The 15,205-nt window shown below is 43.4% G+C and overlaps 1 protein-coding gene across 2 annotated transcripts in view; it reads left to right on the forward strand.

Annotated features, from left to right (window-relative positions):
- The window catches only part of LOC124622554 (E3 ubiquitin-protein ligase ariadne-1), an 85,992-nt gene that overhangs the window by 29,641 nt on the left and 41,146 nt on the right, over positions 1 to 15,205 (forward strand). For both annotated transcript variants that reach the window (XM_047148288.1, XM_047148289.1), the window contains exon 5: positions 14,259 to 14,474. In XM_047148288.1, coding sequence (XP_047004244.1) covers positions 14,259 to 14,474 — 216 coding nt within the window. The remainder of the gene's footprint in view (positions 1 to 14,258; positions 14,475 to 15,205) is intronic.

A 15,205-nucleotide genomic window follows, 5' to 3' on the forward strand; every position in this document is an offset into this window, starting at 1 on the left:
CGGTAGATGGGGGACGGAGGACTCAGGGTGTTACACCAATCCCCCTAACCAACAAGTTCAAGGTGTTGTCTTTCACTGAAATTTAAACTGAGGCAGTGGAATTCATTTCACCTGTTTTGGGAAGATCTGCTTTGTTCACAAAAGGTAGGGGGTCTATTAAAAATTAGCAGTTCAAACATATGGTGAATAATGATGCCCCTTAGGGAAATGGCAGCAAGGGATGGTAAGAAACATGAAGGAGGACACTCGGTGTATGTCTGGAGGCCTCATTCAGCATGTTGGAGAGGCTGTCTGGCAGCCATTGACGAAACAGGGTGCAACCAGCAAGAGATTGTGGTGCACATTGAAACAAACAATGCTTGTTGTCTGGGCTCTGAGGTCATACTTGAATCATTCCAGCAACTAGCAGAGAAGGTTGAGAAGACCAGCCTTGTGCACAAGTTTAAACAAAGCTCACAATTTGCAGCATTGTCCCGAGAACTGATTGTGGTCCCCTTTTTCTGAATCAAATAGAAGGACTGAACCAAATACTTTGAGGGTTCTGTGATAAGCTAGCCTACAACCTCCTGGAGTTTCACCATACGGTTGAGAACTGTAGGACCCCTTAAATGTTTCAAGTATGTGCTGCACATCAGAGGCTGCTACCTAGGTAGCTGACTGTGTATGGAGTGCACAGAAGAGTTTTTTTTATACTAGGCGATACTGCATTCACTACAGATAACGGTAGCTGTAGGAGACTAAGTATAACTGTAAGATCCAAAAGAATGCCACCCCCCCCCCCCCCCTCCCCCCAAGGCAAGAGTATAAAAACCCTAGTAGTTAACTGACAAAACATTTGCAACAAAGTGTCAGATTGAAGTGCTCCTGAAAAACAGTGAAGCTCACATAATATTAAATACAGAAAGCTGGTTTGAACCTGAAGTTAATGGCAGTGAGATTTTTGTGGAAAATTTAACTATGTCAGAAGGATAGGCTAATGGGGGTAAAAGTTAGAGCTACATGTGTGATTGTGTGGGCAGGACTCAGTATCAGGGGTGAACGTAAAATGGCTATTGGATCAGTCTATTGCCCATGAGAATCATCTGCTGATGTAACTGAATATTTCAGAGACAACTCCAGTGTGCTTGTACTTAAATTCTCCAATAATAATGCAGTTGTCAGTAGAGACTTCAATCATCCAACAATCAATTTGGAAAATTAGTGTTTTGTTAGTGGTGGAAGAGACAAAAGATGCTATACTTGGAAAGAGAGACAGCATTGGTCGTATTTTTTTGTTTTGTTTTATTAACCGCAAAATCGATTTTCGGTCAGTAAGTGACCATCCTCAGTGCTGTAATATACAATTTAAATTGGTAGGCACTGGTGTCAACAAGTTTAATAAAACAAAAAAATACGACCAATGCTGTCTCTCCTTCTAAGTATATCCATTATCTGGTCGTGGTGCACAGGACACTCCATGGAGTCGCCAATCAACAAAAGATGCTGTCAAGCATTACTAAATGCCTCCTCTGAAAGCTACATAGAACAGATAGTTTGGAACCCCACTCATGGTGAAAATGCATTGTATTTAATGGCAACAAATAGACCCACCTCTGAGGATGTCCTCATCAAAACCGTATCGGGGAACTTGATGCAGCTGTGGCAACAATGAATACCAAAGTACAAAGGACAACTAAAACAGGTAGAAATCAAACAATGGAAAATCCGGTATGGAGTGTAACAATATTGTGAGAAGGAAAGTTGCTACTCACCATATACCTGAGATGCTGAGTCACAGATAAGCACAAGAAGATGACGGCACAAATATAGCTTTCGGCCAGTAAGGCCTTCGTCAAAATTAGACAACAAACACACACATACACATTCACGCAAACGCAGCTCACACACACGACGGCAGTCTCAACCAACTGAGGCCACACTGCGAGCAGCAGCATCAGTGCATGATGGGAGTGGCGACTGGGTAGGGCTAAAAAGAGGAGGCTGGGGCAGGGAGGGAGAGAGATAGTAGGGTAGGGGTGGCAGACAGTGACGTGCTGTGGGGAGCACACAGGGTCGAGATGGAAAGAGGTTAGGGCAGCTATGTGCAGCCAGCAGGTTAGACAGAGGGCAATGGAGAGGTGGGGACAGGGAAAGGGGGGGGGGGGAGGGTAGTGGAAAACGAGAGATGTAAAAAGACTGAGTGCAATGAAAGAACGAGGGCTGTGTAGTGCTGGAATGGGAACAGAGAAGGGGCTGAATGGGAGAGAACAAAGACTAACTAATGTTGAGGCCACTAGGGTTACGGGAACATAGGTTATATTTGCAGGGAAAGTTCCCACCTGCGCAATTCAGAAAAGCTAGTGTTGGTGGGAATTCAAACTGATCTTCCCCAAGGTCAGTTTCCACCAATTTTTCTATTTGTCTGTAAGGAATTCATGTTGGTATTTTGCAGCCGTGACTTATTAAGCTGATAGTTCGGTAATTTTCACACCTGTCAACACCTGCTTTCTTTGGGGTTGGAATTAGTATATTCTTCTTGAAGTCTGAGGGTATTTTGCGTGTCTCATGTATCTTGATCACTAGATGGTAGAGTTTTGTCAAGGCTGGCTCCCCCAAGGCTATCAGTAGTTCTACTGGAATGTCGTCTACTCCCCGGGGCCTTGTTTAGACAGGTCTTTGAGTGCTCTGTCAAATTCTTTATGCAGTATTGTATTTCCCATCGTATCTTCACCTACGTCCTCTTCCCCTTACGTAATATTGCTCTCGAGTACATTGCCCTTGTATAGGCCCTCTATGCAGTCCTTCCACCTTTCTGCTTTCCCTTCTTTGCCTAGAACTGGTTTCCTATCTGAGCTCTTGATATTCATACAAGTGGTTCTCTTTTCTCCAAAGGTCTCTCTAATTTTCCTGTAGGCGGTATCCATCTTACCCCTAGTGATTATGCCTCTACATCCTTACATTTGTCCTCTAGCCATCCCTGCTTACCCATTTTGTACTTCCTGTCGATCTCGTTTTTGAGACATTTGAATTCCTTTTTGCCCACTTCATTTACTGCATTTTTATATTTTCTCCATTCAGCAATTAAATTTTGTCTCTCTTCTATTACCTAATGATTTCTACTAGTCCTCATCTTTTTACCTACTTGATCTACTGCTGCCTTCACGATTTCATCTCTAATAGCTATCCATTCTTTTTCTACTGTGTTTCTTTCCCCCACTCTTGTCAATTGTTCCCTAATGCTCAAACCCTCTACAATCTTTGGTTCTATCAGTTTATCCAGGTTCCATCTCCTTAAATTTCCACCTTTTTGCAGTTTCATCATTTTTAATCTACAGTTCATAAGCAATAGACTGTGGTCAGAGTCCACATCTGCCCCTGGAAATGTCTTACCATTTAAAACCTGGTTCCTAAATCTCTGTCTAACCATTATACAGGGTGTACCACTCAAATCTCCCTGATTTCAAAGACACAGGAAAAAAAACCCACAGTAGATACAACAATGAAAAATGCACCACATTGTACAACATCTCAAAGAATTTATTTATTTATCATCAATACACCTGTACATGTGAACCATTTGTAACATGAAGAATATCAAATCTATATTCAATTTCTTGTCAAGTTCTCTGTAACATTTCCTCTGTTATTGTTGCAATTGCATTAGTGATACGATGTCGCAACGTAGAAATATCGTCCTCTCTGGTCGCAAACACATGGTCCTTCACGAATCCCCACATGAAGAAATCAAGCAGCATAATGTCAGGTGAACGTGGTGGCCAGGCAAAGGTCCTCCACGTCTGATCCAACAATTGGGAAATTTCCTATCTAGGAACTAGCGAACAGCCGTTGACCAATGCGGCGGAGCTCCATCTTGTTGAAAAACGATATTGGGTTGCAAGTCTTGTATCTGTGGGTACACAAACTGCTCCAACATGTCCAGATACACTGACCCATTCACTGTTTGTTCCGCAAAGAAGAATGGTCCAACAATCCTGTCGTGCATTAGCCCACACCGGATGTTTAGTTTAGGGCTATCACGAACATGTTAATGACATGTGGATTTTGCGAACCCCGAATCTGAACATAATGCCTATTAACCATTCCTGATAGGTGAAAGATTGGCTCATATGAAATAAACATCTTTCCACGAAGCTGGCATCCACATCAATACGCTGCAGCATATCTGCAGATTTGTTGTGAGCATGGTTTGTCATTCATGTCAGATGTTGCAGAATTTGCACTTTGTAAGCACACATATGAAGACGCTGGTGAACTACATGATGCAATGTTGATCGAGGTACATCAAGTTGCCTAGATGCTTGATGAATTGACTTATGTGGGCTTCTGAGAAACATTTGTCTCACATCCTCCACTGTTTCTTCTGAAACTCCATAACGTGCACCGCCAGAATGTTTCAGAACAGTTCCTGTTGCCAGAAACTTCCTATACAATTTCTTAATTGTTTTCACATCAGGTGGCTCACCTTCATACACACAATGATAATTTCTTTGCACAGTAATCAGCTATTTTGTTTCTGCAAACCACACTACTGCTTGTGTGTGCTGCTGTGGAGTCACCATTTTCACATCCTGCAACCATGCTGCACTCCGGAAATAACACTTGGCACTTCTGACATGGGAATATAAATTCTTTAAGATGCTCTACAATGTGGTGCACTTTTCATTGTTGTATCTACTATGGTTTTTCTCTCCTGGGTCCTTGAAATCAGGGAGGTTTGAGTGGGACATCCTGTATAATCTATCTGAAACCTTCCAGTGTCTCCAGGCCTCTACCAAGAATACAACAATCTTTCATGATTCTTAAACCAAATGTTAGCTATGGTTAAGTTATGATCTGTGCAAAATTCTATCATGCAGTTTCCTCTTTCATTCCTTACCCCCATTCCATATTCAACTACCAATTTTCCTTCTCTTCCTTTTCCTACAAATTTCAGCCCCCGATGACTATTAAATTTTCATCTCCCTTCACTGCAGAGACTGCCGCGTAATAGGTGTAAAACAAAGCATAGGCCAGTACATAGATGCTGAGTGAAATGCATTTGGCTGTGAAGAGAGCAATGTATGAAACCTTCAGTGACTATTGTAGCTGAATATTGTCAAATGATCTTTGACAAAACCCAAAGAAATTCTGGTCATATGTAAAGGCTATTAGTGGCACCAAAGTTAGTGCCCAGTCATTCGCAAATGAGACAGGAACTGAAATTGTGGATAGCTAATGAAAACGTAGAATGCTTAACTTAGTTTTCAAATGTTGCTTCCAAAAGTAAAAACCCAGTAGAATTGCTCCAATTCAATCCTTGTACCACTGGAAAGATGAGTGAAACAAGTGTTAATGTCAGCAGTGTTGCGAAACAGCTGAAATCATTAAAATTGAACAAAACGCCATATCTCAGTGGAATCCCTGTCAGATTCTGTATCGAATTTGAATCTGAGTTAGCCTCTTTTCTAACTATAATCTATCAAATGTCCCTTGAACAAAAAAAGTGCGCAGTAGCTGGAACAAACACAAATCACACCCATTTGCAAGAAGGCTGTAGAAATCAGATCCAGCAGCCTTAACATCGACTTGTTATAGAATCATAGAACACATTCCGAGCTCAAACATAGTGAGGTATCTGGAACAGAATGACCTCCATTCCAATCAGCACGGATCCTGAAAACATCGATCATGTGAAACCTAACCCGCACTTTTCGTACAACGTACTGAAGGGCAGTTAAGTAGATGGAGTACTTCTTTATTCCTAATAAAGGATTTGAATCAGTATCACCTCTACCCATATTATGAAAAGTATGATTGTATGAGGAATCAAGCAAAATTTGCCACTGGATTGAAGACTTTTTGTAGGGAAGATGCAGCAAGTTACCTGAGATAGCGAGTCACTGTCAGATGTAGAAGTCACTTCGGGTGTGCCCTAGCGAAGTTTGTTGGGACCCTTGCGTATTAATGACCTTGCAGACAATATTAATGGTATCCTCGGACTTTTTGCAGATGATGCAATTTCTTTAATGAAGTACTGCCTCAATGAAGCTGCATAAATATTCAGCCAGATCTTGATAAAATTTCAAAGAGGGGCAAAGATTGGCACCTTGGTTTAAAAGTTCAGAAATGTAAAATTGTGCACTTCACAAAATGAAAAAATTGTAGTATCTTCATCTCATAGCAGGGATCCTACAGTTGTCGCCACATTCCACATCTATGTCACAAGACGCCTCGATCATGCCAATCTTCATAATCCTCCTTTATTCCTCTTCTCTCTGTAACTTCTTGGATAGTCCTTAGCCACACTTTCCATGGTTTTCCTCTTCTTCTCCTCTCAAGTGGTTGCCATGAAAGTACTCTCTTGAGCTATATCTCTCCATCTGTTCTTTTGATATGCCCAAATCATTATAGCGGTATTTCTGCTATTCTATATGTAATACTCTAATGAGTCTGCCTGCATCTCTTATTTCCTAGTGCCCTGAAATGAGAGAAGACCTGCATACTATCCTCCCCACCCCTCCCACAGTGGTATTCCACAGTCCACTGAAACTACACAATGTACTCGTCCATCCCTACACAACCCCTGCTCCCAGCTCCTTACTTCATGGCTTATACCCCTGTAATAGACCTAGATGCAAGACCTGTTCCATACATCCTCCCACCACCACCTACTCCAGTCCGGTCACAAACATCAGCTATCCCATCAAAGGCAGGGCTACCTGTGAAACCAGCCATGTGATCTGCAAGTTAAGCTGCAACCACTGTGCTGCATACTATGTGGGCGTGACAACCAACAAGCTGTCTGTCCACATGACTGGCCACTGACAAACTGTGGCGAAGAAACAACTGGACCACGTTGTTGCCAAGCATGCTGCCAAACATGATATCCTTCATTTCAATGACTGCTTCACTAGTGATCACGATACATGAGACGCGCAAAATACCCTCAGACTTCAAGAAGAATATACTAATTCCAATCCCAAAGAAAGCAGGTGTTGACAGGTGTGAAAATTACCGAACTATCAGCTTAATAAGTCACGGCTGCAAAATACCAACATGAATTCTTTACAGACAAATAGAAAAGTTGGTGGAAGCCGACCTTGGGGAAGATCAGTTTGAATTCTGTAAAAATGCTGGAACACATGAGGCAATACTGACCCTACGACTTATCTTAGAAAATAGATTAAGGAAAGGCAAACCTGCATTTCTAGCATTTGTAGACTTAGAGAAAGCTTTTGACAATGTTGACTGGAATACTCTCTTTCAAATTCTGAAGGTGGCAGAGATAAAATATAGAGAGCTAGGACTGTTTACAATTTGTGTAGAAACCAGATGACTGTTATAAGAGTCGAGGGGCACGAAAGGGAAGCATTGATTGAGAAGTTAGTGAGACAGGGTTGTAGCCTATTTCCTATGTTATTCAGTCTGTATATGAAGCAAGCAATAAAGGAAACAAAAGAAAAATTTGGAGTAGGAATTAAAATCCATGGAGAAGAAATAAAAACTGTGAGGTTTGTCGATGACATTGTCATTCTGTTAGTGACAACAAAGGACCTGGAAGAGCAGTTGAACAGAATGGACACTGTCTTGAAAGGAGGATATAAGATGAACATCAACAAAGCAAAGCAAGGATAATGGAATGTAGCAGAATTAAATCATATGATGCTGAGGGAATTGGATTAGGAAATGAGACACTTAAAGTAGTAGATGAGTTTTGCTATTTAGGGAGCAAAATAACTGATGATGGTCGAAGTAGAGAAGATGTAAAATGTAGACTGGCAATGGCAAGGAAAGTGTTTCTGAAGAAGAGAAATTTGCTAATGTCTTAGTATAGATTTAAGTCTCAGGAAGTGTTTTCTGAAAGTATTTGTAGAGAGTGCAGCCATGTATGGAAGTGAAACATGGGCGATAGATAGTTTAGACTAGAAGAGAATAGAAGCTTTCAAAATGTAGTGCTACAGAAGAATGCTGAAGATTAGATGAGTAGATCATGTAACTAATGAGGAGGTACTGAAGAATTGGGGAGAAGAGAAATTTGTGGCACAACATGACTAGAAGAAGGGATCGGTTGGTAGGACGCGTTCTGAGGCATAAAGGGATCATCAGTTTAGTGTTGGAGGGAAGCGCTGAGGCTAAAAGTAGAGGAAGACCAAGGCTTGTTTACACTAAACAGATTTAGAAAGATGTAGGTTGCAGTAGTTACTCGCAGATGAAGAACCTTGCACAGGATAGAGTAGCATGAAGAGCTGCATCAAACTCTCTGGACTGAAGACCACATCAACAACAACAACAACAACAAATCCAGTACCTTCAGCACATTCATCTTATAAGTGTGAGAGACAGATACCATCCTTATTTCAGTTCTCTCGTTATTCTGAAGGCCTCTCAAGAAATTTCTTTCCCCGCATTAACGTCATGTTCTGGAAACTTGTAGAGTTTGATACTTTTTATGTAAATTTTTGGGATTTCCTCTGACAACAGCATCTCAAACAATAGCTGTAGTGGCACTGTGTTATATGCTTTCTCAAGATCTATAAAGACCAAATGACTACTGAGATTCCTTTCAAATATCTTACGCGTGATCTTAGTGTTAAGATGTTATGTACACATGAGCTATGTCTTCTAAAACCACTTTGTTTTTCTACATCATTGACTATCGACAAATCGGAGCGAAGGCGTGTTCCCGTCGCAATGGCGAGAGGGTCTTATTGTCCCCATCTTGAAGCCCGGTGCGGACCCACTGGCGGTGGACAGCTATCGTCCCATCACCCTCACCAACGTTTTGTGCAAATTGCTCGAACGTATGGTGGGGCGGCGTTTGTGTTGGGTCCTTGAGTCGCGCGGTCTCCTCGCTCCATCCCAGGGTGGCTTCCGTCGGGGCCGGTCTGCAGTGGACAATTTGGTGCGGCTGGAATCTGCTGTCCGTACGGCCTTTGCCCGACGTCAGCATCTCGTTGCTGTATTTTTCGATCTGCGGAAGGCGTATGACACCACATGGAGGCATCACATCGTCGCCACGTTGTATGAGTGGGGTCTTCGTGGTCGGCTCCCGGCTTTTCTTCAAACCTTTCTATTGCACCGCTCTTTCCGGGTGCAAGTCGGTGCCGCCTCTAGTTATTCTTATACACAGGAAAATGGGGTCCCGCAGGGCTCAGTGTTGAGTGTGTCCTTATTTCTAGTGGCCATTAATGGTCTGGCTGCAGCCATGGGGTCGTCGGTGTCTCCGTCTTTGTATGCCGACGACTTCTGCATCTCATTTAGCTCCACGACTACGGGAGTCGCCGAACGCAGGCTGCAGGTAGCCATTCGGAAGGCAGCATCATGGGCTCTGGCTCACGGTTTTCAGTTCTCTGCAGCCAAGACTCGAGTTATGCACTTCTGCAGGCGTCGGACGGTCCACCCTCATCCTGAACTTTACCTCGACGGCCACCTGCTTGAAGTGGTGGACACTTGCCGCTTCTTGGGACTCGTGTTTGATGCCCGGCTCACATGGGTTCCTCATATTACTCAGCTGAAGCAAAAATGCTGGCAGCACCTCAACGCCCTCCGCTGCCTTAGCCACACGTCTTGGGGTGCGGATCGCTGCACGCTGCTGCGATTGTACAGAGCCCTTGTGCAGTCTCGGCTTGATTATGGGAGCCTGGCCTATGGGTCTGCATCACCCTCAGTGTTGAAGTTGTTAGACCCCATACACCACTGTGGGGTTCGGCTTGCAACTGGCGCTTTTCATACGAGCCCCGTGGATAGTCTACTGGTGGAGGCCGGGGTTCCCCCGCTGCGGATTCGCCGCCATCGACTGCTCGCCGACTATGCTGTCCACGTGCATTGCTCGCCAGGCCATCCCAATCGTCGCCTGCTTTTCCCTGCCATGGTCCTCCATCTGCCCGAACGGCGACCTAGGTCTGGGCTTTCCGTCGCTGTCCGCGTTCAGTCCCTGCTGTCGGAATTGGGTTCATTCCCTCTTCCGCCTCCCTTCCGGGTCCGTGCACCTACGCCTCCCTGGTGTTTGTCCTGGCCGTCCGTCCGTCTGGACTTGGCACAGGGACCCAAGGACTCGGTTCCGCTTGTGGCCCTCCGTCGCCGTTTTCTTGCGCTCCTCGCCTCATTTCCGGGCTGTGAGCCTGTCTACACTGATGGTTCCCTGGTTGATGGTCGCACTGCCTACGCTTTTGCTCATGCTGCCCATGTTGAACAGCGCTCCTTGCCAGCTGGCTGTAGTGTTTTTACTGCAGAGCTGGTGGCCATCTTGCGCGCTCTTGAGCATATGCGTTCCTGCTCAGGTGCGTCCATCGTCATCTGCAGTGACTCCCTGAGCAGCCTCCAGGCCATCGACCGCTGCTATCCCTCTTCTCCTCTGGTGTCCTCTATTCGGGAGTCTGTTTCCACCATTACCCACTCTGGTCGTTCGGTGGTTTTTGTTTGGACGCCAGGTCACGTTGGCATCCCAGGGAACGAACGTGTTGACAGGCTGGCCAAAGGGGCGATCGACGCCCCAGCTTTGGAGATCGGCCTTACGGCTCGCGACCAGCAGCTGGTGTTGCGCCGTAAGGTGCTTGGGATGTGGGCTGTTGAGTGGTGTGGCATGACAGCCCCGAATAAACTGCGGGCTGTCAAGGAGACGACCGCTGTGTGGCGTTCCTCCCTGCGGGCTTCTCGCAGGGACTCGGTGGTCCTGTGTCGGCTGCGCATCGGCCATACGTACCTGACGCATGGCCATCTGTTGCGTCAGGAGGATCCCCCCCCTGTGTCGGTGTGGGTCCCGGCTGACGGTCGGCCACATTTTACTGGAGTGTCCTCGACTGCGCACACACCGGCAATCTTTTAATCTCCCGGGCACTTTATCTTTGGTTTTATCCGACGATGCCTCCATGGCTGATGAAGTTTTAAATTTTATCCGTGGTAGTCCGTTTTATGGTTCGATTTAGGGCAGTCCTGCACCTTTCCCTTTCTGTGTCTTTTGTCCTTGTGTCTGTTGCTGTTCTGGTAGGCCGTGAGATGGTTGCCTCTTTCCCTTTTTTGATCTCGTGGTCAGTCAACCAGTCTCCGGCCCTCTTCCTTTCTTCTGTTTCTTTCTGTCTGGTGTTCCTCTGTCCTGTTCTTGTCTGTAGTGTTTGTTGCTGCATTTGTGTTCTTTTAGCGCCTGGGGGGACGTCTCCTCCCCCTTTGGTTTTTACCTGCTCCGTAGATTTTCGGCTCGCCTGATTTTGGACTGGGGGACTGATGACCTTCGCTGTTTAGTCCCCCTTAAACATCCCAACAACCACCTACATCATTGACGTATTTTTCATTCTTGATTTTAAAATTCTCCCATACAGCCTGTTAATTGAACTTATAACACTTATACCACAATAATTGCTACACTTTTTCTTGCTTCGTTTTGTGTGTTTCTGGCTTAGATACACCAAGTCCCACATTGCTGGAATTTCCTCCCCATACCACATACATTTATTGAATATTAAATAACTTGCTTAGATATTTAATAACTTGCTTAGATGTTCCTATAGAGTGATTGGGCCATACCTTACTCTGTTGGTACATTTCCAGGTGCTGGTGATTTCCTAATTTTCATTTGTGTAGCGGTGTTCTGTACCTCTTTCATAGTTGTTTTCTCTACCTCCTCACCATCCTAGTTCTTCTGTATCCCCACTTTATTTCGTATACTCTGTCCTTCCTTCTGTTAGCAGGTCTTTAAAATGCTTCTCCCTCTATACCAGACTGGCAGATTTGTTCTTTCTTTTACTTCTTTCCTCAGCTTTGTAACCATTTTCCATGTTGCCGCCACTTTTGTGCTACCCATGCATCGATTGATTTCCTCCTATTTATTTTAGCAGATTTCATTTTCCTCTTTGGATGTGTCGTTCTTTACTCCTCTGTTCATTCTGACATACAAGGCTCTCAGGTGTTTGTCCTCTGTTCTCTACCAATTATTATAGAACATCTTTTTTAGGCTTACTTTTTCTTTAATGCTCTGAGTCCATTATTGTGGTGGCTGCTTTCTTCCTTCTATGTGCTGCCCCAGTGCTTCAAATGCTGCTTCATGCATAATTTTTTAATTCCTTGGTACATATGCTCCATTGTTCCATTCTCTAAGTGTCTCAGTTTGTTAGACAGTTGTAAATTGTACAGACTCTTGTTTCAAGCTATCCAAGTTGTATTTCTTAGTATCCACTGTCCTCATGGGAATATTTGCCTCTTTACTTTGTCTTTGGCCCTTGGATGTTGCTATCATCTTTGTACCTAACAGGAAGTGATCTGAGCCATGTTCTGTACCACTTTAGATGCTTAACGTCATTTGTTGTTAAGTTGGAATTTTTCTTTTGAATAATATAGTTTATTTTCGACCTAATATTTCTGGAAGGACTCTCTCATGTGTACTTGTAGATCTGCTTGTGGGGAAAGAACCATTTAGAATCCTGAATGACAGTGTCTCTCACATATTCACTAATCCTTCCCCATTGTCATTTACTGTGTCATCTCCATATCTTCCCACTACTCTCTATCAGTGGCCACCCTCTACTTTTCCATTAAAATCTCCCATTAAATGATTTCTTTCTAATCTGCTATATTTTAATTTCCCTTCCCCTTGACCTTTGCTTCACTGAAATACTTCTCTTTTCTTTTTAGCCATTTTCATCTATGTGATGATCCAGTCTCTTTACTTTTTCCAGGCTTTTGACTGAGATCTTGAGCTGAGAAAACATTTTACTGGCCCAGCGATTCAACCCCACCTTCATGGACTGGGCAATATTTTGGGTTGCCATCCCATAGACAGACGGCTTCCCAAGGCTTTGAGCTCTGCCCACCCAACGAAACAAATGAAAGAAACCTCAGTACTGGAGGTAGGGAAGATGGGACATTGTGAGACACCCTTCATCTCATTCCTCCCCTGGAGCCTGACCAGTGTGGGAGATCCTACCGGCAGTTATGCTGCCACCAGTAAAGCCCTCCACTTCATTGAAATACGCAAATCCTCTTGCTCACAAGGGCATTGCTACAGTAAGGCAGTGTCTCGTGAGAAGGAAAAATATGGTATCCTATGATTATAATATCAGTGAGTTACTTTTGGCCTCAGCCAACTCGTACAAATACCTGGATGTACACTTTGTACAGATATGAAAGGAAACGATCACCTAGGCTCAGTCGTGAGTAAAGCTGTTGCTAGGCTTAGGTTTATTGGTATTATATTGGGGAAGTGCAATCAGTCTACACAGGAGAGTGCCTGCAAATCACTCATGCGACCCATTCTAGAATATTGCTGTAATGTGTGGGATCCATACCAAAAAGGACTAATGGAGTATTGAATGTAGACAGAGAAGGGCAGCACAAATGGTCGAGGTTTGTTTAACTTGTTGTAGAGTGTCACAGAGATGCTGAAGAAACTGAACTGGCAGGCTCTTGAAGACAGGTGTTAACTACCCTGAGAACACCTACTTTCAAATTTCTCACATAGGGATCATAAGGAGAAGATTAATTTAATCTGTGAATGCATTGTAAACAATCATTCTTCCCATTCTCCGTATGTGAATAGAATGGGAAGGAACCCTAATAACTCATACAGTGGAGCGTACCCTCTGCCATACTCTTCACAGTGGTTTGCAAGTATCAATGTAGATATAGGTAGCAGGCGGAGGTGCTATACAGAGCAGGTGTTGCCTGTTGAAAGATGAATGTCTGATGATGGTTTACAAGTTGACCGAAGCCGGTCACCATTGTCATAAATGTTTTTAAGTGATAAAGACTCTTTAAATTTTTGTACTGAGGTCACTGTTCTTCCAGTAATGTTTTGCAAAAATGATTAAGTAACTTTTAATTAGTCATACAATACATTGACTGATTAAGATCTGAAGTATTACTATGTCAGTTACAATTAAACAACTGATGCTCTCATTTACCCGATGATTGCAACTGTTGGTGAATCAACCCCAGCAGGGCATTAATTGTTGTGGCAAAACATGACAGTTAACAACTTGCTTGGTCTTCCCCATCATGCAAACATGACATTGTTTCAGAAACACCACTAGATACACTGCTTATGTGCCTCAGGAGCATTTATTTTGTCAGGAATTTCTAAAAGAGCACACTGTTTATTGCCCGACATTTGTACACATCCAGCAGTCTAATTATTCTTGTTGTTCTCATTAAATATTTGGATGCTGTTACTTTGATATGTCAAAACTTTAATGTGGTGCCATAGGCACTGAGTTTTCTCTTGTGGAATATGAGTTTTCTAGAACTGACTTATGGCGTAACTTAAGAAACATCTTGTGCTGTTTTCACAGATGATGACTGGCCTCGAGTGTGGTCATCGTTTCTGTGTCCAGTGTTGGGCTGAATACCTTACAACAAAGATAATGGAGGAAGGCATGGGACAGACAATAGCCTGTGCAGCACACGGCTGTGATATTTTAGTAGATGATGCAACTGTGATGGCTCTTGTCCGGGACTCGAAAGTAAAGTTGAAGTACCAACATCTTATAACGAACAGTTTTGTTGAGGTGAGTAACTTGAACTCGTTGATGTATTGTGTTAGTGTAAGTGGATATTCATATGAAATAACCACAGCATCAGCTGCTGCAGAAAAGACATTGTAATGAATGTATATGTTTTCTGAAAGTGAGGAAGGTGGGGGACAGGGAATGAATAATTACAAAGAATCTAATTCTCAGACAATAGAAAGTCCAGTTTGGAATATTGGTAACAAATTCTGTCATACATAGAATTTAGAGGAAGGGTAAACAGACAAGTAATAAACAAGTATTACTGATTTTGTGCAGTCAGCAATATCAGTACATCATTTGATACCCTATACATTGAAATTGTCTCTATAACTTGCAACTCCGATTTTTATCCCATCATTAGTGTATATCTTTAAAGTGACCAAGTCTTGTTATAAGTTTCTCACCAAGTGCAGTGGTACAGCAGCAAAACTGAGCGGTCATAATCATTGGATGATAGCTTGTTTCGTAGCTTTCTTAAGCAAGTTATTACAAATTAGCATGTCAGGATGAATGTGTTGCCCCTACCCTTGGCAATAACTAAGGTACTGCTTTATTTCTAATGAATGCAACATTGCTTCAAAGTTAAACACTTCCTGCTTAACACTGTGGTTCTTGATCGTGGTAAAGCAGAGAGGGGGTTAAGAGATTCTGCAGAACTGTGTTGAGAATACTGTTTCACAGTACCTACTGTTCACATATTGGGTTCTTTCAGCTGTGGCCCATAGATA

The sequence above is a fragment of the Schistocerca americana genome, chromosome 7 (genome assembly GCF_021461395.2).
Source record: "Schistocerca americana isolate TAMUIC-IGC-003095 chromosome 7, iqSchAmer2.1, whole genome shotgun sequence".
NCBI lineage: Eukaryota > Metazoa > Arthropoda > Insecta > Orthoptera > Acrididae > Schistocerca > Schistocerca americana.